The 22819-nt window shown below is 41.2% G+C and overlaps 1 protein-coding gene across 2 annotated transcripts; it reads right to left on the bottom strand.

Moving 5' to 3' along the window:
- Positions 1-18: 18 nt before the first annotated feature.
- sftpba (surfactant protein Ba) lies at positions 19-20295 on the bottom strand. 2 transcript variants are annotated; one of them, XM_041851059.1, is made up of 12 exons: positions 20185-20295; positions 19903-19958; positions 10417-10491; positions 9667-9792; positions 9449-9568; positions 9241-9321; positions 7839-8022; positions 7559-7701; positions 7398-7478; positions 7153-7263; positions 6881-6951; positions 19-483 (listed from the first exon to the last, which is right to left on the bottom strand). In XM_041851059.1, the coding sequence occupies exons 1-11, from the start codon at positions 20237-20239 to the stop codon at positions 6916-6918; spliced, it is 1068 nt and encodes a 355-aa protein (XP_041706993.1). In that variant the 5' UTR covers positions 20240-20295; the 3' UTR covers positions 19-483; positions 6881-6915. The 2 variants fall into 2 exon arrangements, with proteins under 2 accessions (XP_041706993.1, XP_041706994.1); XM_041851060.1 differs by lacking the exon at positions 10417-10491.
- Between the last annotated feature and the right edge of the window lie 2524 nt (positions 20296-22819).

Below are 22819 nucleotides of genomic sequence, written 5' to 3'. Positions count from 1 at the left end.
TTTACATTAAAGGGTCAGTCACTGGAAAATAACTTATTTTATTTTGATAATGGCAGTGTCAGTAACCAAATGAGCGTGAAGAACACAACTAATATTCATATGAGAAGGAATATGAGACCACATGTAAAGCTACAATCGCAAGCAAGCTAATCTGATCATTTCCCCAGTACATTTAGCCACCTTTACAGCTAATATAATGAATGTCTATAAATGGTGTCAATGTCTTTATCATGTTGTCTTAATCCCACGCACCCAGGAATGCATTGATTTGTTCTGTAGAGTTCATACTGACTCTTGTGTGCTGCCCGCAAGTAAAAGTACAGAACAGTTTTATAAAATCATATCCATTGGCAAAATATTCAGCGCAATGTTCATGTGTGAAGGAAGTATTATCATATAGAAAAATATTGACACAGTAAATGGTATATTTGCAATTTGATGTAGCAAAGGCCGCAGGCTCTCTCAAAGTCTTGGATTATCAATCTGAAAAGAGTGGGCACAATTATTTACAACCTGAGTCGTGTGTGTGACAACCAGTTCTCTGAAACCTAAATAGCTTGCCTATCATAAGTATTACCCTCCCTTGGATTTATTCACATTTGTGTTAACAGGGTTGGATTAATAAATCGTAGGCTCTGTGACTTTGTTTTTTATAACCCCCTTCCTGACACACCCTAATTTTCTGTAAACAAATCTGTGCACAAAGATGCAATTCGATAAATGTACTGTTGAAGAAAAAGCCCCTTTATAATAAAGCATAGGCTACAGTTGAGTAGATTGCCATAAATGGGGATTTTTGTTGTTGTTGCAGGGTTTGGAAAATGTGCCTTTTCATTTACATGACATAAGACATTAGCATAATATTTTTTTAATGCCAAACAAATGACCGAAATGAGTGGCTACTCTGACACTGACAAACAGATCAATAAAAACGATCTGGCCTTGAATTCAAACAGCCCAGGCCAATGAAGCACCACACAGATTCATTGTAGCCTACAATATTAGGAGGAAATACACTGAGTATACAAAACATTAACAACACCTGCTCTTTCCATGACATAGACTGACCAGCTGAATCCAGGTGAAATCTACAGTATATTATAGGCTACAGTTGGCTACGAAATAAACTTTCCAGTGGCACACTGACTCACCCAATGATGAAGATGAAGCCTAGGCTAGTACTCACCGGTGATGGCTAATGGCTGGTCGTGGCAATAGCATATCTCAAGATAAGCTACTTTGAAAAACAGTGATGCTGTTCGCTCAATATTTATTTTTATTGGTTCTACAGACAGGTTAGGCTTCTCTTTTCAGTAGTAGACTAGGCATTTGCTTTCCAAACTGTTTTTCCTGCGATTGTATTTTGAAATTTGCAAAAGGCAAACTGACAGCCAACCATAGAAATATAATCCATAGATGGCAGTTCCCATTCAAGTCAGGGCTGGCAGCCATTTCTAGTGTAGCCATGAGTTTAACAGTCAAATTTCTAGGGTAAGAGGTTTCAAAACCCTTCAATGGATTATATGTCTATGGCTACAATGCAACAAACTGTTCTACAGTGGGGAAAAAAAGTATTTAGTCAGCCACCAATTGTGCAAGTTCTCCCACTTAAAAAGATGAGAGAGGCCTGTAATTTTCATCATAGGTACACGTCAACTATGACAGACAAATTAAGAAAAAAAAATCCAGAAAATCACACTAGGATTTTTTATGAATTTATTTGCAAATTATGGTGGAAAATAAGTATTTGGTCACCTACAAACAAGCAAGATTTCTGGCTCTCACAGACCTGTAACTTCTTCTTTAAGAGGCTCCTCTGTCCTCCACTCGTTACCTGTATTAATAGCACCTGTTTGAACTTGTTATCAGTATAAAAGACACCTGTCCACAACCTCAAACAGTCACACTCCAAACTCCACTATGGCCAAGACCAAAGAGCTGTCAAAGGACACCAGAAACAAAATTGTAGACCTGCACCAGGCTGGGAAGACTGAATCTGCAATAGGTGAGCAGCTTGGTTTGAAGAAATCAACTGTGGGAGCAATTATTAGGAAATGGAAGACATACAAGTCCACTGATAATCTCCCTCGATCTGGGGCTCCACGCAAGATCTCACCCCGTGGGGTCAAAATGATCACAAGAACGGTGAGCAAAAATCCCAGAACCACACAGGGGGACCTAGTGAATGACCTGCAGAGAGCTGGGACCAAAGTAACAAAGCCTACCATCAGTAACACACTACGCCGCCAGGGACTCAAATCCTGCAGTTCCAGACGTGTCCACCTGCTTAAGCCAGTACATGTCCAGGCCCGTCTGAAGTTTGCTAGAGTGCATTTGGATGATCCAGAAGAGGATTGGGAGCATGTCATATGGTCAGATGAAACCAAAATATAACTTTTTTGGTAAAAACTCAACTCGTCGTGTTTGGAGGACAAAGAATGCTGAGTTGCATCCAAAGAACACCATACCTACTGTGAAGCATGGGGGTGTAAACATCATGCTTTGGGGCTGTTTTTCTGCAAAGGGACCAGGACGACTGATCCGTGTAAAGGAAAGAATGAATGGGGCCATGTATCGTGAGATTTTGAGTGAAAACCTCCTTCCATCAGCAAGGGCATTGAAGATGAATAGTGGCTGGGTCTTTCAGCATGACAATGATCCCAAACACACCGACCAGGCAACGAAGGAGTGGCTTCGTAAGAAGCATTTCAAGGTCCTGGAGTGGCCTAGCCAGTCTCCAGATCTCAACCCCATAGAAAATCTTTGGAGGGAGTTGAAAATCTGTGTTGCCCAGCGACAGCCCCAAAACATCACTGCTCTAGAGGAGATCTGCATGGAGGAATGGGCCAAAATAGTGTGTGAAAACCTTGTGAAGACTTACAGAAAACGTTTGACCTGTGTCATTGCCAACAAAGGGTATATAACAAAGTATTGAGAAACTTTTGTTATTGACCAAATACTTATTTTCCACCATAATTTGCAAATAAATTCATAAAAAATCCTACAATGTGATTTTCTGGATTTTTTTTCTCATTTTGTCTGTCATAGTTGACGTGTACCTATGATGAAAATTACAGGCCTCTCTCATCTTTTTAAGTGGGAGAACTTGCACAATTGGTGGCTGACTAAATACTTTTTTTCCCCACTGTATATTTGGGGAGCATTCTGCCCAAATTGTAGGCATACTGCCAAAAGAAAGAAAACAGTTGAGTAAATTAGGGATACAAAGTATATGGTGTGGGGTGCATTTTCCTGGCATGGTTTAGGTCCACTTGTAGAATCTATGCCAAGGCACATTGAAGCTGTTCTGGCAGCTCGTGGTGGCCCAACACCCTATTAAGACACTTTATGTTGATGTTTCCTTTATTTTGGCAGTTACCTGTATGTGCTTGTGATACAATTTAATCCACAGCTGGAAACGACTGATTTTTTATGGAATATCTACATAGGTGTACAGAGGCCCATTATCAGCAACCATCAGTCCTGTGTTCCAATGGCACGTTGTGTTTGCTAATCCAAGTTTATCATTTTAAAAGGCTCATTGATCATTAGAAAACACTTTTGCAATTATGTTAGCACAGCTGAAAACTGTTGTGCTGATTAAAGAAGCAATAAAACTGGCCTTCTTGAGACTAATTGAGTATCTGGAGCATCAGCAATTGTGGGTTCGATTACAGGATCAAAATGGCCAGAAACAAAGAACTTTCTTCTGAAACTCGTCAGTCTATTCTTGTTCTGAGAAATGAAGGCTATTCCATGTGAGAAATTGCCAAGAAACTGAAGATCTCGTACAACGCTGTGTACTACTCCCTTCACAGAACAGCGCAAACTGGCTCTAACCAGAATAGAAAGAGGAGTGGGAGGCCCCGGTGCACAACTGAGCAAGAGGACAAATACATTAGTGTCTAGTTTGAGAAACAGACGCCTCAAAGGTCGTCAACTGGCAGCTTCATTAAATAGTACCCGCAAAACACCGGTCTCAATGTCAGTTTTATTGATTCTTTAATCAGCACAACAGTTTTCGGCTGTGCTAACATAATTGTAAAAGGGTTTTCTAATGATCAATTAGCCTTTTAAAATGATAAACTTGGATTAGCAAACACAACATGCCATTGGAACACAGGACTGATGGTTGCTGATAATGGGCCTCTGTACGCCTATGTAGATATTCCATAAAAAATCAGCCATTTCCAGCTACAATAGCCATTTACAACATTAACAATGTCTACACAGTATTTCTGATCAATTTGATGTTATTTTAATGGACAACAAAAATTGCTTTTCTTTCGAAAACAAGGACATTTCTAAGTGACCCCAAACCTTTGAACGGTAGTGTGTGTGTGTATATATACACTGCTCAAAAAAATAAAGGGAACACTAAAATAACACATCCTAGATCTGAATGAATTAAATAATCTTATTAAATACTTTTTTCTTTACATAGTTGAATGTGCTGACAACAAAATCACACAAAAATTATCAATGGAAATAAAATGTATCAACCCATGGAGGTCTGGATTTGGAGTCACCCTCAAAATTAAAGTGGAAAACCACACTACAGGCTGATCCAACTTTGATGTAATGTCCTTAAAACAAGTCAAAATGAGGCTCAGTAGTGTGTGTGGCCTCCACGTGCCTGTATGACCTCCCTACAACGCCTGGGCATGCTCCTGATGAGGTGGCGGATGGTCTCCTGAGGGATCTCCTCCCAGACCTGGACTAAAGCATCCGCCAACTCCTGGACAGTCTGTGGTGCAACGTAGCGTTGGTGGATGGAGCGAGACATGATGTCCCAGATGTGCTCAATTGGATTCAGGTCTGGGGAACGGGCGGGCCAGTCCATAGCATCAATGCCTTCCTCTTGCAGGAACTGCTGACACACTCCAGCCACATGAGGTCTAGCATTGTCTTGCATTAGGAGGAACCCAGGGCCAACCGCACCAGCATATTGTCTCACAAGGGGTCTGAGGATCTCATCTCGGTACCTAATGGCAGTCAGGCTACCTCTGGCGAGCACATGGAGGGCTGTGCGGCCCCCCAAAGAAATGCCACCCCACACCATGACTGACCCACCGCCAAACCGGTCATGCTGGAGGATGTTGCAGGCAGCAGAACGTTCTCCACGGCGTCTCCAGACTCTGTCACGTCTGTCACATGTGCTCAGTGTGAACCTGCTTTCATCTGTGAAGAGCACAGGGCACCAGTGGCGAATTTGCCAATCTTGGTGTTCTCTGGCAAATGCCAAACGTCCTGCACGGTGTTGGGCTGTAAGCACAACCCCCACCTGTGGACGTCGGGCCCTCATACCACCCTCATGGAGTCTGTTTCTGACCGTTTTACCGTTTGAGCAGACACATGCACATTTGTGGCCTGCTGGAGGTCATTTTGCAGGGCTCTGGCAGTGCTCCTCCTGCTCCTCCTTGCACAAAGGCGGAGGTAGCAGTCCTGCTGCTGGGTTGTTGCCCTCCTACGGCCTCCTCCACGTCTCCTGATGTACTGGCCTGTCTCCTGGTAGCGCCTCCATGCTCTGGACACTACGCTGACAGACACAGCAAACCTTCTTGCCACAGCTCGCATTGATGTGCCATCCTGGATGAGCTGCACTACCTGAGCCACTTGTGTGGGTTGTAGACTCCGTCTCATGCTACCACTAGAGTGAAAGCACCGCCAGCATTCAAAAGTGACCAAAACATCAGCCAGGAAGCATAGGAACTGAGAAGTGGTCTGTGGTCACCACCTGCAAAACCAGTCCTTTATTGGGGGTGTCTTGCTAATTGCCTATAATTTCCACCTGTTGTCTATTCCATTTGCACAACAGAATGTGAAATGTATTGTCAATCAGTGTTGCTTCCTAAGTGGACAGTTTGATTTCACAGAAGTGTGATTGACTTGGAGTTACATTGTGTTGTTTAAGTGTTCCCTTTATTTTTTTGAGCAGAGTATATATATATATATATATATATATATATATACACTATTCAAGCAGAAGATACATCTCCTCAAATGTTGATATTCGGTTGTGTTCACAATTCAATATCCAGTTTGTCTACAAATTAATGATTGATATGTTGGATTTACGTCTCCATCTCAACCAAAAATCTCAGTTAATGAATAGCACTAAATCAAATCCAACTTAAATGCACTTCAAATAAAGTTTTATTTGATTTAGTCCTATTCTTCAACTTAGAGTTTTGGTTGTGATGGAGATGTGAATCCAACATATTAATAACTTGTAGATCAACACACCATCCTTCATAAAAAATAAAATATCCTTAATATCACTAACTACTTCTAAACTTCCAAATATCCAATCAACAGTGGATGAATGATAATCTCTTCCTAAATATTTGGTCAAATTACACATTTTGTATATGGTTTCCTAGAAACAAGGGGTGGCTTAACTAACCCTTTCCCTCAATTTACCCCACTCTCGCCCTACTGGTTGATGACTCTTTTCAAATCCAATGTATTTCCATGTTGATTCTACGTCACAATAAGTTGACAAATTACGTTGAAACAACAACAATTCAATCAGTGTGTGTGCCCAGTGGGTCATAATTCAAAAATCATGTCAACCCCTATTAATTCATGTGATTTGTTAGGCCAATTTGTACTCTTGAACTAATTTAGGCTTGCCAAAACAAAGGGGGTGAATACTTACGCAACAACTGTATTTTAGTTATTTAATTTGTATACATTTGTAAAAATGGGCAGAATTTTTTTATCACCTTGACATTATGGAGTATTTTGTGTAGATCAATGACAAAATGTCATAGTTAAATCCATTTCAATCCCACATTGTAATGCAACAAATGTGAAAAAATCCAAGGGGGGTGAATACTTATGATAGGCGCTGTATGTACATCAAGAGTCAACTTACCGTCCACTTTGAGAGTAGATGCTGGGCAAAGGTTCTTACTTCCACGCAAACATCTGGCAGAAGGACACCATCTATATAAGACAAATTACATGCCAAGATTTAAACACCTTTGTTCTGTTATGAAATGTGTACTATACTTTTTTTGTATTTTCTTGATGTATTGTGTGATGCAGGGCTCCCTTTGTCTCAAGAGACATTAGTCTCAATGGGACTCCCTGCTAAAATAAAGGTAAAATAAAATAAAACTTTGTTGGTGTGTTCGGTGGCCATACCCCGCATTCCAGGGCAGTCATGCGGTCTCTGCAACTGTAGCTGGTGCCTAGAGTGCATGGGTCCCCTCCCTGTTCTCCTGCCTCTCTCACTCCCCCACACAAGCCCACTCTCTGATAAACAAATTATTCAAGTTACTCTCACAGCCACTTAAAGTACATCCCCACCCAGCCCATAGAAACTTGGATTTAAGTGACTTTCATGTTATGTTACAGTGTGTAGTCGAGTGAATCTAAACATGACATACCTCACACACATCAAGGGCAGACTCTGGTTTACCCAGAACCCCCTTCAGCTGGTGCCCGTGGCGCTGGGTAAAGCCATCACACTGAAAAGAGAAATAAGACATGAGCCCAGAGGCATCTATAAGGCTCTGAGGTTAAATGTAGACCAGGTAGCAGGGCTGACCTTGGGCAGGGCGTTGGGGTGGAGCTGGCAGACAGAGGCCAGGAAGGAGGAGGTCTGGGGCTCTGAAGCATTGGAGCCCAGCTGTAGACGAGTCAGAACCGCCAGGGTCAGACAGGAGTCACAGTCAGACAGAGGAGCATTCTCTGAGAGGGAGAGAAAGAGGGAGACATTTCAAAACAGGATAAAATAGAAGAGGAAATGGATAGAGAGAAAAGTGATTATATGGTGGTGGTGCAAGGCAGGGCAGGAGGGATGAACGATGAAGTGGTCATGAACTCACCCAGAACAGGCGTCTCCATGCCATGACAGGCTTCGATGAGGGTGCAGATGACCTCAGGGGTGGCGTAGGTCAGGAGCATGTCCATCAGCATCTTACCATACTTCTCTATCAGGTTCTCACACTGCTTCCTGTAGGACGTGGGTAGAATGCCACACACCTTCCCCAGCAGATCAATCACAGCCATCTGGGAGGGGAAACACATACAGGGCATTGGGAAAATGATTTTGTGTGTGTGTGTGTGTGTGTGTGTGTGAGTGCTTGTAGGGCGGCAGGTAGCCTAGCGGTTAAGAGCGTTCAAATCCCTGCGCCGACTAGGTGAAAAATGTGTCAATGTGCCCTTGAGCAAGGCACTTAACCCTAATTGCTCCAGTATGTTGCTCTGGATAAGAGCGTCTGCTAAAATGTGAATGTGTGCGTTAGTGCACAGCAAACTCTGATTGGTAAACTGAATACTGTGGGTATACAATATAATGCTTTTGAAGTGTTTATATGAGAGCCACCAGAATTTGTTTTTATAAAGACTTTTCAAAGTGTTTCCCTTTTAACATTGTCACAATGTCTATTTTCTAACACCAGCGGTGTAGATATTGAACGCTATATTGGGTGATGACAACACTTTTGAGTGTGTTCCAACTGATAGTTTTTAACACCAGTGGCATTAAAATGTTACATTATCTCAGTGTGAAAGGTACACTGCTATGGTGTTCACTGATACCGTGTATTTTGGAATTTGAATGTTACTCTAGCAGTTTACTAGCTTATTAGTTGGCTACATCACATTATTCTGGCTTGCAAAGTGATGTGTAAATCCTATTGAATTCCAGCCAGATTGAGGATATCCAACAATTTGAACTGCCAAGGTAGGGCTCGAAAAAATGTAGACTACCTTAACTGTCTAAACTGGAACAACCATCTCAGCAACAGGTACAATAAGTCCAACTACTAACAGATTGGATTAGTTTAGAAAAATGTTATGTTATTTATATTTGTGTAGCATAAAATCAATTTACATGCAAAAAATAAACCTGCCATTTTCACAACTCTTAGTAAAAAACTAATAAAAAAGGCAGTTGTTTCAAAACTCTAAGCACATTTTCAAATGACTAAGTACAACACACAAAATCATACAGTCACTTTTTCACCAAACTTAATCATCTAGAAATACGTTTCACATTTTGATGAGTTTTTTACTAAGAGTTGTGAAAATGGCAGGTTATTATTATATATTTTTTTTGCATGTACATGTTCATAAAAGTAATTTATGAATGCTCTTAACCAACTGGTGGCCCACGGGTGGTTTTATTTGCCCCCCGACCATTCGCTCAAGAAAAAATCGGCCCGTGGCTGAATCTAGTTGATGATCCCTGCACTACGGTAATTATATTTCTATGGCATGCCTTACCTCAGTCCTTATTTTCGGCAGCATACTCTCCAGTGACTTGATAAGATAAATGCAGAAGGTACATTCTGGCGAGAACTGCACCTGGTAGACGAAACAGAAACAGAAAAAAAACAGAGGGAGAAAGAGAACAAGATAAAGACAGACAAACAGTCAGTGGGCCGCAGAGTAGAGGTCAGAGACTGCATTAGTCCTGTTCTTTCTGGCTCACCTTTGTCATTGTCATGGCTGACTTCAGACCCTCTTGAATGTGATTGGTCAGCAGGCTCTGCTGCTGGCTGTCTGACTGGGAGCCACAAAGTCCCAACACGGAGCACACCTCAGCGGGTTTCTGTGGGAGACGAGAGAGGCTCAATTCAGGCTCATTCGGTCAGAATTATATCAAAAATTACAAACCAGGATCTTTCTCAACCTCCCACCAGCACTTACGAAGAAGCTAGTCAAGAAGGTGATGGCCAGGGGGAGGTTCTGATCCACCTGTTCCCGGCACAGTTTGGGGGCCGCAGGACCTGGCATGAGGTCACATAGTTTCTCCAGTTCGCTCCTGATCTTGGTCTGGGGATGGAGGAGTGGAGGCATCAGTTGAAATCATTTTGAGACACGAGGTAAATTATGTGTTTTACAATCATTAAGACGAATTAAAGAATGTATTAAAAGCTACAGTAAAGTACATTTCTTTTTGCCTACCACTGGTTTGTTGGGCCACTGATTATGTTTAAGATGAACTATTCAAAGGTGAGATTACACAGACCGAAGTGCCTGGCCAGCTTCAGAGAAAAGGGGAACTTGGTAGTCAGAAATATACCGTGAACTGCTTTTATAGTTACTTTTGTATAGAAAACAGGACGTGGCTTTCTAATTCTCCAAAATAGCAATGCAGAACAGAAACACAAACTGTACAACTTGTGTTGAGTGAGGGTTTGTGGGAAAGAAACAGGTGAAAACCATTTCAGGAACTGAAAGTGTTTGTTGTTTTTCCTGGTTTGCGGAAAATAAAGCTGTATGCTCTATCTGCAGCCTTACCACTAAAAGGAACAAAAACTGACCCAGGTGAACGAGCATCATATGCACATACAAGTAGTACTTATGTGATGGTTATATGTTTCTGGGTGTTTTTATTAATGATTCAAATGTATGGTATGTATGGTTCAGGGGTGCATGTTCTGTCGATGCATTCACCTGCATGTCCGGGTTGGAGAGAATGTCTATAAGGAGTTCAATTATTTGGGTACAGTCCTGGCAGCTGTCCCCTTTCTGAGAAGAGGAGAGGGAAAGAGAAGAATGCTAACTCCAAGCTGTGGCGAGATACTGAGGCAAAGACATCCATTTATTCTACCTAGTATATACAGTGAGGGAAAAAAGTATTTGATCCCCTGCTGATTTTGTACGTTTGCCCACTGACAAAGACATGATCAGTCTATAATTTTAATGGTAGGTTTATTTGAACAGTGAGAGACAGAATAACAACAAAAAAATCCAGAAAAACACGTGAAAAATGTTATAAATTGATTTGCATTTTAATGAGGGAAATAAGTATTTGACCCCTCTGCAAAACATGACTTAGTACTTGGTGGCAAAACCCTTGTTGGCAATCACAGAGGTCAGACGTTTCTTGTAGTTGGCCACCAGGTTTGCACACATCTCAGGAGGGATTTTGTTCCACTCCTCTTTGCAGATCTTCTCCAAGTCATTAAGGTTTCGAGGCTGACGTTTGGCAACTCGAACCTTCAGCTCCCTCCACAGATTTTCTATGGGATTAAGGTCTGGAGACTGGCTAGGCCACTCCAGGACCTTAATGTGCTTCTTCTTGAGCCACTCCTTTGTTGCCTTGGCCGTGTGTTTTGGGTCATTGTCATGCTGGAATACCCATCCACAACCCATTTTCAATGCCCTGGCTGAGGGCATTGTTTGACACCCATGTTTGATGGTGGGGATGGTGTTCTTGGGGTCATAGGCAGCATTCCTCTTCCTCCAAACACGGCGAGTTGAGTTGATGCCAAAGAGCTCGATTTTGGTCTCATCTGACCACAACACTTTCACCCAGTTCTCCTCTGAATCATTCAGATGTTCATTGGCAAACTTCAGACGGCCCTGTATATGTGCTTTCTTGAGCAGGGGGACCTTGCGGCCGCTGCAGGATTTCAGTCCTTCACGGCGTAGTGTGTTACCAATTGTTTTCTTGGTGACTATGGTCCCAGCTGCCATGAGATCATTGACAAGATCCTCCCGTGTAGTTCTGGGATGATTCCTCACCGTTCTCATGATCATTGCAACTCCACGAGGTCTTTTGTGTTTCTTCCATTTGCGAATAATCGCACCAACTGTTGTCACCTTCTCACCAAGCTGCTTGGCGATGGTCTTGTAGCCCATTCGAGCCTTGTGTAGGTCTACAATCCTGTCTCTGACATCCTTGGAGAGCTCTTTGGTCTTGGCCATGGTGGAGAGTTTGGAATCTGATTGATTGATTGCTTCTGTGGACAGGTGTCTTTCATACAGGTAACAAGCTGAGATTAGGAGCACTCCCTTTAAGAGTGTGCTCCTAATCTCAGCTCGTTACCTGTATAAAAGACACCTGGGAGCCAGAAATCTTTCTGATTGAGAGGGGGTCAAATACATTTTTGACATGCGTTTTTCTGGATTTCTTTGTTGTTATTTTGTCTCTCACTGTTCAAATAAACCTACCATTAAAATTATAGACTGATCATGTCTTTGTCAGTGGGCAAACGTACAAAATCAGCAGGGGATCAAATACTTTTTTCCCTCACTGTACTGTAAGTGGAAGTTGACATTATTCCTGAAGGTACTCCCTGAAAAGCAGTGCTGGATTTCTATGAACTGTTCTTTCGTGTTGCAAAACCTGTCTTTTATACCTTTCTTCTATAGTCTATAGACTGAAAAACTGTTTTACAAGAAAACAGAAGTGAAATTGACTTGGCTCTTAACTCCTGGTTTGGGGGTGTGGGGGTATTTAGGTTAAGTGTATGTTGGGTAGGAGGGGGTTGAAGCTATGGAGCTTCCTCTTTCTTGGGGCATAGTAGGCTGATCTTGAAACTGATGCTTTTAGATGTAACATTTACATGAGCATTTATTATACATTTGTAATAACAATTTTATAGGGAATTCCATAATGAATGCATAGGACAGCGTTTCCCAAACTGGGGGCCACGACCTTATGTGGGGTTGGTCGCCTGATTTGAAAATGGGTTCACGAGAAACTCTGAATTAAAATAACAAAGATTGCATGATTGCATGGTTTTTGAACGGTTTAAGACACAAAATAGTATGACCCCATCACTGAAAAATAACATTCTCAAGAATATGTATGTGTCTTCTGTTTCCCTATACAATGCCCACAAGCTTCATTAGAACAGAGTCAGTGGAGGCTCCTAAGAGGAGGAAGGGGAGGACCATCCTCCTCAGTGAATTTCATAAAAATAAAAATAGTGAAACATTTAAAAAGTTTTCCTTTTTAGATACATATATTCACGTCACCAAATAATTTATTAAAACACACAGGTCTACAGTAGCCTCAGCAGCACCATGGTGTAGCCAGAGGACAGCTAGCTTCTGTCCTCCTCTGTGTACGTTGACTTTAATACAAAACCTAGGAGGCTCTTGGTTCTCACCCCCTTCCATAGACGTACACAGTAATTATGACATCTTCCGGAGGACGTCCTCCAAACTATCAGAGCTCTTGCAGCATGAACTGACATGTTGTCCGCCCAATCAAAGGATCAGAGAATGAATCTAGTGCTGAAAGCATAAGCTACAGCTAGATAGCACTGCAGTGTATAAAATGTGGTGAGTAGTTGACTCAGAGAGAGAGAAAGACAATAGTTGAACAGTTTTGAACAAATTAATTTATTTCAACATTCAGGAGAAGCAAGAGGGAGAGAGAGAGCTGAAAGGTGTATAAAATCGAGCACAACGCCATGCAATCTCCATAGACAAACACTAGCAGTGACTGAAGAGCTCAGTGACTTTCAATGTGGCATCGTCATAGGATGTAACCTTTCCAACAAGTCAGTTCGTCAAATTTCTGCCCTGCTAGAGCTGCCCCGGTCAACTGTAAGTGCTGTTATTGTGAAGTGGAAACGTCTAGGGACAACAACGGCTCAGCCACCAAGTGGGAGTTTCATGAAATGGGTTTCAATGGCCGAGAAACCGCACACAAGCCTAAGATCACCATGCGCAATGCCAAGAGTCGGCTGGAGTGGTGTAAAGCTCGCCGCCATTGGACTCTGGAGCAGTGGAAACGCATTCTCTGGAATGATGAATCACGCTTCACCATCTGGCAGTCCAACTGACAAATCTGGGTTTGGCGGATGCCAGGAGAATGCTATCTGCCCCAATGCAGAGTGCCAACTGTAACATTTGGTGGAGGAGGAATAATGGTGTGGGGCTGTTTTTCATGGTTTGGGCTAGGCCCCTTAGTTCCAGTGAAGGGAAATATTAACGCTACAGCATACAATGACATTCTATACGATTCTGTGCTTCCAACTTTGTGGCAACAGTTTGGGGAAGGCTCTTTCCTGTTTCAGCATGACAATGTCCCCGTGCACAAAGTGAGGTCCATACAGAAATAGTTTGTTGACATTGGTGTGGAAGAACTAATTTTCATTTTTTAATATTTTTAAAAAAAAATTTAGGGGGTAGATCAGCTTTAATATTGCAGATAGATTGTAACGACAAAGAAATGATCAGTCTATAATTTTAATGGTAGGTTTATTTGAACAGTGAGAGACAGAATAACAACAACAAAATCCAGAAAAACGCATGTCAAAAATGTTATAAATTGATTTGCAATCAGAAAGATTTCTGGCTCTTAAAGGGAGTGCTCCTAATCTCAGCTTGTTACCTGTATAAAAGACACCTGTCCACAGAAGCAATCAATCAATCAGATTCCAAACTCTCCACCATGGCCAAGACCAAAGAGCTCTCCAAGGATGTCAGGGACAGGAATGTAGACCTACACAAGGCTGGAATGGGCTACAAGACCATCACCAAGCAGCTTGGTGAGAAGGTGACAACAGTTGATGCGATTATTCGCAAATGGAAGAAACACAAAATAACTGTCAATCTCCCTCGGCCTGGGGCTCCATGCAAGATCTCATCTCATGGAGTTGCAATGATCATGAGAACGGTGAGGAATCAGCCCAGAACTACACGGGAGGATCTTGTCAATGATCTCATGGCAGAGGGGACCATAGTCACCAAGAAAACAATTGGTAACACACTACGCCGTGAAGGACTGAAATCCTGCAGCGTCCGCAAGGTCCCCCTGCTCAAGAAAGCACATATACAGGGCCGTCTGAAGTTTGCCAATGAACATCTGAATGATTCAGAGGAGAACTGGGTGAAAGTGTTGTGGTCAGATGAGACCAAAATCGAGCTCTTTGGCATCAACTCAACTCGCCGTGTTTGGAGGAGGAGGAATGCTGCCTATGACCCCAAGAACACCATCCCCACCGTCAAACATGGAGGTGGAAACATTATGCTTTGGGGGTGTTTTTCTGCTAAGGGGACAGAACAACTTCACCGCATCAAATGGACGATGGACGGGGCCATGTACCGTCAAATCTTGGGTGAGACCCTCCTTCCCTCAGCCAGGGCATTGAAAATGGGTCGTGGATGGGTATTCCAGCATGACAATGACCCAAAACACACGGCCAAGACAACAAAGGAGTGGCTCAAGAAGAAGCACATTAAGGTCCTGGAGTGGACTAGCCAGTCTCCAGACCTTAATCCCATAGAAAATCTGTGGAGGGAGCTGAAGGTTCGAGTTGCCAAATGTCAGGCTCGAAACCTTAATGACTTAGAAAAGATCTGCAAAGAGGGGTGGGACAATATCCCTCCTGAGATGTGCGCAAACCTGGTGGCCAACTACAAGAAACGTCTGACCTCTGTGATTGCCAACAAGGGTTTTGCCACCATGTACTAAGTCATGTTTTGCAGAGGGGTCAAATGCTTATTTCCCTCATTAAAATGCAAATCAATTTATATTTTTATAGATTTATATATAGATTTTTTTTTTGTTATTCTGTCTCTCACTGTTCAAATAAACCTACCATTAAAATTTTAGACTGATAATTTCTTTGTCAGTGGGCAAAAGTACAAAATCAGCAGGGGATCAAATACTTTTTTCCCTCACTGTATATATACACATACATATACACACACATACATATAAATACATACATATATATACATATCCTTTAAAAAAATATATTTCCCTTTATTTCCCTTATTTACTTTCCAACCCCACCACCCCTCCCCTAATTGGAGTAAACTAGTGAACAACAACGCTTAGGCCTCTACTTCCAGCTTATACATACTATATACATTTTATGGACACAGTCAATTTTACAATAATTCTATTTTGTTTGTTTTTACTTAATTTTCATGATGTCCATCCGGTTTGCTTCTATATGCCATATCTTTCTATACCAGGCGGTGTCAGAGGAAGGCCCTCAAAATTGTCAAAGACTCCAGCCACCCTAGTCATAGACTGTTCTCTCAGCTACCGCACGGCAAGCGGTACCGGAGTGCCAAGTCTAGGTCCAAAAGACTTCTCAACAGCTTCTACCCCCAAGCCATAAGACTCCTGAACAGCTAATCATGGCTACCCGGACTATTTGCACTGCCCCCCCACCCCATCCTTTTTACGTTGCTGCTACTCTGTTAATTATTTATGCATAGTCACTTTAACTCTACCCACATGTACATATTACTTCAACTACCTCAACTAGCCGGTGCCCCCGCACATTGACTCTGCACCGGTACCCCCCTGTATATATAGCCTCCCTACTGTTATTTTATTTTACTTCTGCTCTATTTTTCTCAACACTTTTTTTATTGTTGTTTTATTTTTACTTTTTTTGTTAAAAAGAAATGCACTGTTGGTTAAGGGCTGTAAGTAAGCATTTCACTGTAATGTCTGCACCTGTTGTATTCGGCGCATGTGGCCAATAAAATGTTATTTTATTTTATTTGATACTTCATGCTTATACATACTATATACATTTTATGGACACAGTCAATAATTATATTTTGTTTGTTTTTACTCCTGAACATCCTCCGATCATTTTCATGATGTCCATCCGGTATGCTTCTATATGCCATATCTTTCTAACTGTGCTCTTTCACAAAAGCTCATAATATATAACCTATATACTTATTATGGACACATGATCTAATGATTCTTTCTCTTCGCAGCAAAATCTGCAGAGCTGGGAAGATTGTATCCCCCATAAAAAAATTACATTCTATTGGTAGCAAGAATTTTGTATAATAATTTAAATTGAACAATTCTAAGTTTTGAATCCGGCGTCGTTTTGCGTATCAGTTCATAAACTCTATGCCATGGAATCCGTACGTCAGAAATCTCTTCCCAACTATTTTGCAATCTATATGGGACGGCTGTCAATCCTTTGGTCCTTAAATGAAACTGGTATACTTTTTTATTTGTCACAATTTTCTTTAACCAATTATGGTCTTTAATGCAGGGCCGACAGACAAGTTCCTTACTTTTCTCCCCTTCCACTTTCCTCTTCCATTTTTGCGGTATTGCTGCAATTATTTGGTTGTAATTTTGGGTAGAGCAGACATTTCCATATGTTTTTGTTAGCTGCATGTGCAACATAACTCCACCAGTCCTACCTATTATATCATTTATGAAGATTATACCTTTTTTTGTTTATTAAAAAAATAATGGTTTGTTATCAATTAGTATATTTGAGTTTAACCACAATATTTGTTGCATTATTTGTTCTGTCGTTTCTGGAGGATTAAATTGAAATGGCAACCAACTTTCTATGGCTTGTTTTAGAAATAGTGATATTTGGGAGATTATTTCCTTTTCAAATAACTGAAAGTGAGAGGTTGTAATCTGAATAAAGGGAAAAAGGCCATTCTTGAACATGGGGTGAGACAATCTTACTAATTTGCTAGAGAACAAGTTTGGATTTAAGTATAACTTTTGTATGACTGAAGCTTTTAGTGATAGGTTTAATGCTTTAATATTGAATAATTTATGTCCTCCGAATTCATATTCATTATATAAATAGGCCTGTTTAATTTTGTCTGGCTTGCCATTCCAAATAAAATGGAATATTTTTTTCTCATATAATTTCAAAAACTGTTCGCTAGGCGTAGGCAGGACCATAAGCAAATAGGTAAACTGGGATATTACTAAAAAGTTAATCAGGGTGATTTTTCCACAAATAGACAGGTATTTACCTTTCCAAGATCATATCTATTTTTGCTAACTGTCTATTAACATTTATTGGAGTGAGATCATTTATTTCATTTGGGATATGTATTCCGAGTATATCCACATCACCATCAGACCATTGTATTGGTAAACTACATGGTAATGTAAAAATTGTATTTTTTAGTGATCCAATACATAATATAGTATGTTTATCATAATTTGGTTGTAATCCAGAGAGGTTAGAACATTTATCTAGAGGCTGTGGAGGGATTCAAGTTGTGTATTTAAAAGAAATCATGAATCATCAGCGTACAATGACACCTTTGTTTTTAAGCCCTGGATTTCTAATCCCTTGATATTATTGTTGGATCTGATTTTAATAGCTAACATTTCGATGGCCATAATAAATAGATATGCCGATAGTGGACAACCTTGTTTTACTCCTCTTGACAGTTTAAAACTATCAGAGAAATAGCCAATTACTATTTTACACCTAGGGTTACTATACATGATTTTAACCCATTTTATAAGAATCTCCTAAATCGAAATGCTCCAGGCATTTATAGTTGAAGTCGGAAGTTTACATACACCTTAGCCAAATACATTTAAACTCAGTTTTTCACAATTCCTGACATTTAATCCTAGTAAAAATTCCCTTTCTTAGGTCAGTTAGGATCACCACTTTATTTTAAGAATGTGAAATGTCAGAATAATAGTAGAGAGAATGATTTATTTCAGCTTTTATTTCTTTCATCACATTCCCAGTGGGTCAGAAGTTTACATACACTCAATTAGTATTTGGTAGCATTGCATTTAAATTGTTTAACTTGGGTCAAACGTTTGGGTAGCCTTCCACAAGCTTCCCACAATAAATTGGGTGAATTTTGGCCCATTCCTCCTGACAGAGCTGGTGTAACTGAGTCAGGTTTGTAGGCCTCCTTGCTCGCACACGCTTTTTCAGTTCTGCACACAAATCTTCTATAGGACTTAGGTCAGGGCTTTGTGATGGCCACTCCAATACCTTGACTTTGTTGTCCTTAAGCCATTTTGCCACAACTTTGGAAGTATGCTTGGGGTCATTGTTCATTTGGAAGACCCATTTGTGACCAAGCTTTAACTTCCTGACTGATGTGTTGAGATGTTGCTTCAATATATCCACATAATTTTCCTTCCTCATGATGCCATCTATTTTATGAAGTGCACCAGTCCCTTCTGCAGCAAAGCACCCCCACAGCATGATGCTGCCACCCCCGTTCTTCACAGTTGGGATGGTGTTCTTCGGCTTGCAAGTGTCCCCCTTTTTCCTCCAAACATAACGATGGTCATTATGGCCAAACAGTTCTATTTTTGTTTCATCAGACCAGAGGACATTTCTCCAAAAAGTATGATCTTTGTCCCCATGTGCAGTTGCAAACCGTAGTCTGGCTTTTTTATGGCGGTTTTGGAGCAGTGGCTTCTTCTTTGCTGATCGGCCTTTCAGGTTATGTCGATATAGGACTCGTTTTACTGTGGATATAGATACTTTTGTACCTGTTTCCTCCAGCATCTTCACAAGGTCCTTTGCTGTTGTTCTGGGATTGATTTGCACTTTTTGCACCAAAGTACATTAATCTCTAGGAGACAGAACGTGTCTCCTTCCTGAGCGGTATGACAGCTGCGTGGTCCCATGGTGTTTATACTTGTGTACAGATGAACGTGGTACCTTCAGGCGTTTGGAAATTGCTCCCAAGGATGAACCAGACTTGTGGAGGTCTACAATTTCTTTTCTGAGGTCTTGGCTGATTTGTTTTTATTTTCCCATGATGTCAAGCAAAGAGGCACTGAGTTTGAAGGTAGGCCTTGAAATACATCCACAGGTACACCTCCAATTGACTCAAATGATGTCAATTAGCCTATCAGAAGCTTCTAAAGCCATTACATCATTTTCTGGAATTTTCCAAGCTGTTTAAAGGCACAGTCAACTTAGTGTATGTTAACTTCTGACCCACTGGAAATGTGATACAGTGAATTATAAGTGAAATATTGTCAAAAGAACTGTCAGACTGATTTGTAATAGACTGTCATAGCCCCAATTAAAATAGTAAATAAACATTGGCCGTTGATTACATCACCTTTTGTTTACATGGTGAGATCACGAAAAGAATATTAATCAAAATGGGGTCATGAGACAAAAAAGTTTGTGAACCCCTGGGAACTAATCTGATTAATAATCCTATTGATAAGTATACTTTATTTGATTCATATACTGTAGTAATGATATTGATTATGGAGCACATTATCTGGTCATTTTCTCTTAGTAAAACACATTTATATTTCTATATTTTCTCTCTATATATTTTTTGCTTTTTAAATCCTGCCAGTTGGTTGTTATTATGCAGCACAGGGTCGCATATACTGGTATTTTGTGGGTTAAAGGGATGAATCATTGTTTTCAAAAGAACAATAGTTCTTACTTTCAGCTTGTCCCAGGCGTTTTGTGTTCCCTCCTCACCGACAACCCTCGCCAGAGCTGTGGAAAGATAAAAAGATGAACAATTGTATATTTTTTCTGTTATAAAAATGTGTCTCCATTGAACACGTGTTTCCATTTGTGGTTCTAAATGTCTCATGAACAAGATTATATATTTTAATTACATGTTTAGTAAAAAAATTATGTACATTTAATTAAAAATACTATAACATCATATTCATATGTTATAGCATTAACCTAAACAGTGTGCAATTGTATAGCATACCTGTGGTCTGGTAAGCAATTAAGACAAGGAGTGCAAGCTTGAAAGAGGCCATCATCAATCAGTCTCTTTCAAAGACTACTTGGAAAATGAACAACCACTCAATGTAGGACTGGGGTATAGACAGGGGCCAGCTGCCACAGAAAGCCCTCGCCAATCAGAGCTTGACAGAAAACCACAGGTTGAAGTGTGATAAGCTATTTGTATTCTCTTTGGTATTGCGGAACTGAGTTGTACTGAGGGTCCCAATTCAATATAAGCTGTAACTTTTGTTTCAGTATCTGGATGCTATAACAAAACCACTTTACTGCACATCCCTGACTGAATGCTTGAAAGGGATAGGTTTAAGTTTAGATTTAGGTTAGAAGATTACATTTTTGGAAGTTTGTGAATTTTTAATGTTTTACTTTGTATCATTTGTTGGGAATGACTGACCCTTGAAGTGCATATTATTAATGCACAATGTAAATGTAGTTTTGTTTGAACTTTGATGCTCTAGTTGCCACGACAAATGCAAAATACCTTCAAATTCACTTCAAATGTACACTGAGTGTACAAACCATTAGGAACACCTTCCTAATGAGTTGCACCCCCTTTGTCCTCAGAACAGACTCGATTTGTCGGCGCATTGGCTTTACAAAGTGTCGAAAGCGTTCCACTGGGATGCTGGCCCATGTTGATTCCAAAACTTCCCACAGTTGTGTCAAGTTGGCTGGGTGTCCTTTGAGTGGTGGACCATTCTTTATACACAGGAAACTGTTGAGTGTGAAAAACCCAGCAGTGTTGCAGTTCTTGACACACTCAAACCAGCGCCTGGCACCTACTACCATACCCCGTTTAAAGGCACTTAAATATTTTGTCTTGCTCATTCACCCTTTGAATGGCACACGTACACAATCCATGTCTCAATTGTCTCAAGGCATAAAAATCCTTCTTTAACCAGTCTCTTCCTCTTCATCTATTCTACACTGATTTAAGTCGATTTAACAGGTGACATCAATAAAGGATCATAGCTTTCACCTGGATTCACCTGGTCAGTCTGTAGCTAGGTTTCCATCCAATTGGCGACAGATTTTCATTCGAATATTCTAAAAGCCGCATTAAACAATATGTGCATTTTCCCACCAAAGATGTGTTTATATCAAATTGACTTGTTGCAGATAAAAGCCTGTGGATGATGACGTGGTGCACATAGAAATAGCTTTTGCGGTTCAATTACCATGTACCGAATAAAAAATACAAGTTAAATAGGTTTCCATCGCATTTTCTTCACAAAAACAAATGCGTTATATAGCGAGTGTGCCCACTCTGGTATTGGCACGTGCACTCTAGCCAACAGCACAGAGGGCGCGTGCTGTTTGCTTGAGCACACATATAGCCTACATCAGTGGTTCCCAACCAGGGGTACTTAGCCTATCCACAGGGGGTACTTGAGAAGACTCATGAGACAGTAGGCTTACTGGTAAAATGCACATGAGGGATACTTCAGTGGTACTCCGGGCAGTCAAAATACTGTTGGTGGTACAGTAACCAAAAAAAAGGTTGGGAACCACGGGTCTACATTATGAGATTATTATGGACACAATAAGCAAGATTATTTTTATTTGTCAAAAGGCAGCCAAGCATCGATGATCATGTCACCAGAATAAGACCTCGATATTTATTGGAAAGGAGCATCAAGCTCATCACCTTGCACTTTCACCACCCTATGACAGTGGGTAAAATCACTGGGGAAGCCAGAAAAAAAGCCATATTACAACCTATGTGTTGTGATAATTGCGTTGTTTGCTCTACAGTGCATTCCGAAAGTATTCAGACCCCTTACATTTTTGCACATTTTGTTACGTTACAGCCATATTCTAAAATGGTTTAAATTGTCCCAAGGACATTCAGAGACTTGTCCCGATGCCACTCCTGCATTGTCTTGGCTGTGTGCTTAGGGTCTTGTCCTGTTGGAAAGTGAACGTTCGCCCCCAGTCTGAGGTCCTGCGCGCTCTGGAGCAGGTTTTCATTAAGGATCTCTCTCTACTTTGCTCCGTTCATCTTTCCCTTGATCCTGACTAGTCTCCCAGTCCCTGCCGCTGAAAAACATCCCCACAGCATGATGCTGCCACCACCATGCTTCACCGTAGGGATGGTGCCAGGTTTCCTCCAGATGTGACGCTTGGCATTCAGGCCAAAGAGTTCAATCTTGGTTTCATCAGACCAGAGAATCTTGTTTCTCATGGTCTGAGTCCTTTAGGTGCCTTTTGGCAAACTCCAAGCGGGCTGTCATGTGCCTTTTACTGAGGAGGGCTTCCATCTGGCCACGCTACCATAAAGGCCTGATTGGTGGAGTGCTGCAGAGAGGGTTGTCCTTCTGGAAGGTTCTCCCATCTCCCCGGAGGAATTCTTGAGCTCTGTCAGGGTGACCATCGGGTTCTTGGTCACCTCCCTGACCAAGGCCCTTCTCCCCCGATTGCTCAGTTTGGCCGGGCGGCCAGCTCTAGGAAGAGTCTTGGTCGTTCCAAACTTCTTCCATTTGAGAATGATGGAGGCCACTGTGTTCTTGGGGACCCTCAATGCAGCATAATTTTTTTGGTACCCTTCCCCAGATCTGTGCCTCGATACAATCCTGTCTCTGAGCTCTACGGACAAT

Source organism: Coregonus clupeaformis, chromosome 27, assembly GCF_020615455.1.
Source record: "Coregonus clupeaformis isolate EN_2021a chromosome 27, ASM2061545v1, whole genome shotgun sequence".
Taxonomy (NCBI): Eukaryota; Metazoa; Chordata; class Actinopteri; order Salmoniformes; family Salmonidae; genus Coregonus; species Coregonus clupeaformis.
The sequence above is the reverse complement of the archived record's forward strand: the minus strand, read 5'-3'. Positions and strand labels throughout refer to the sequence as shown.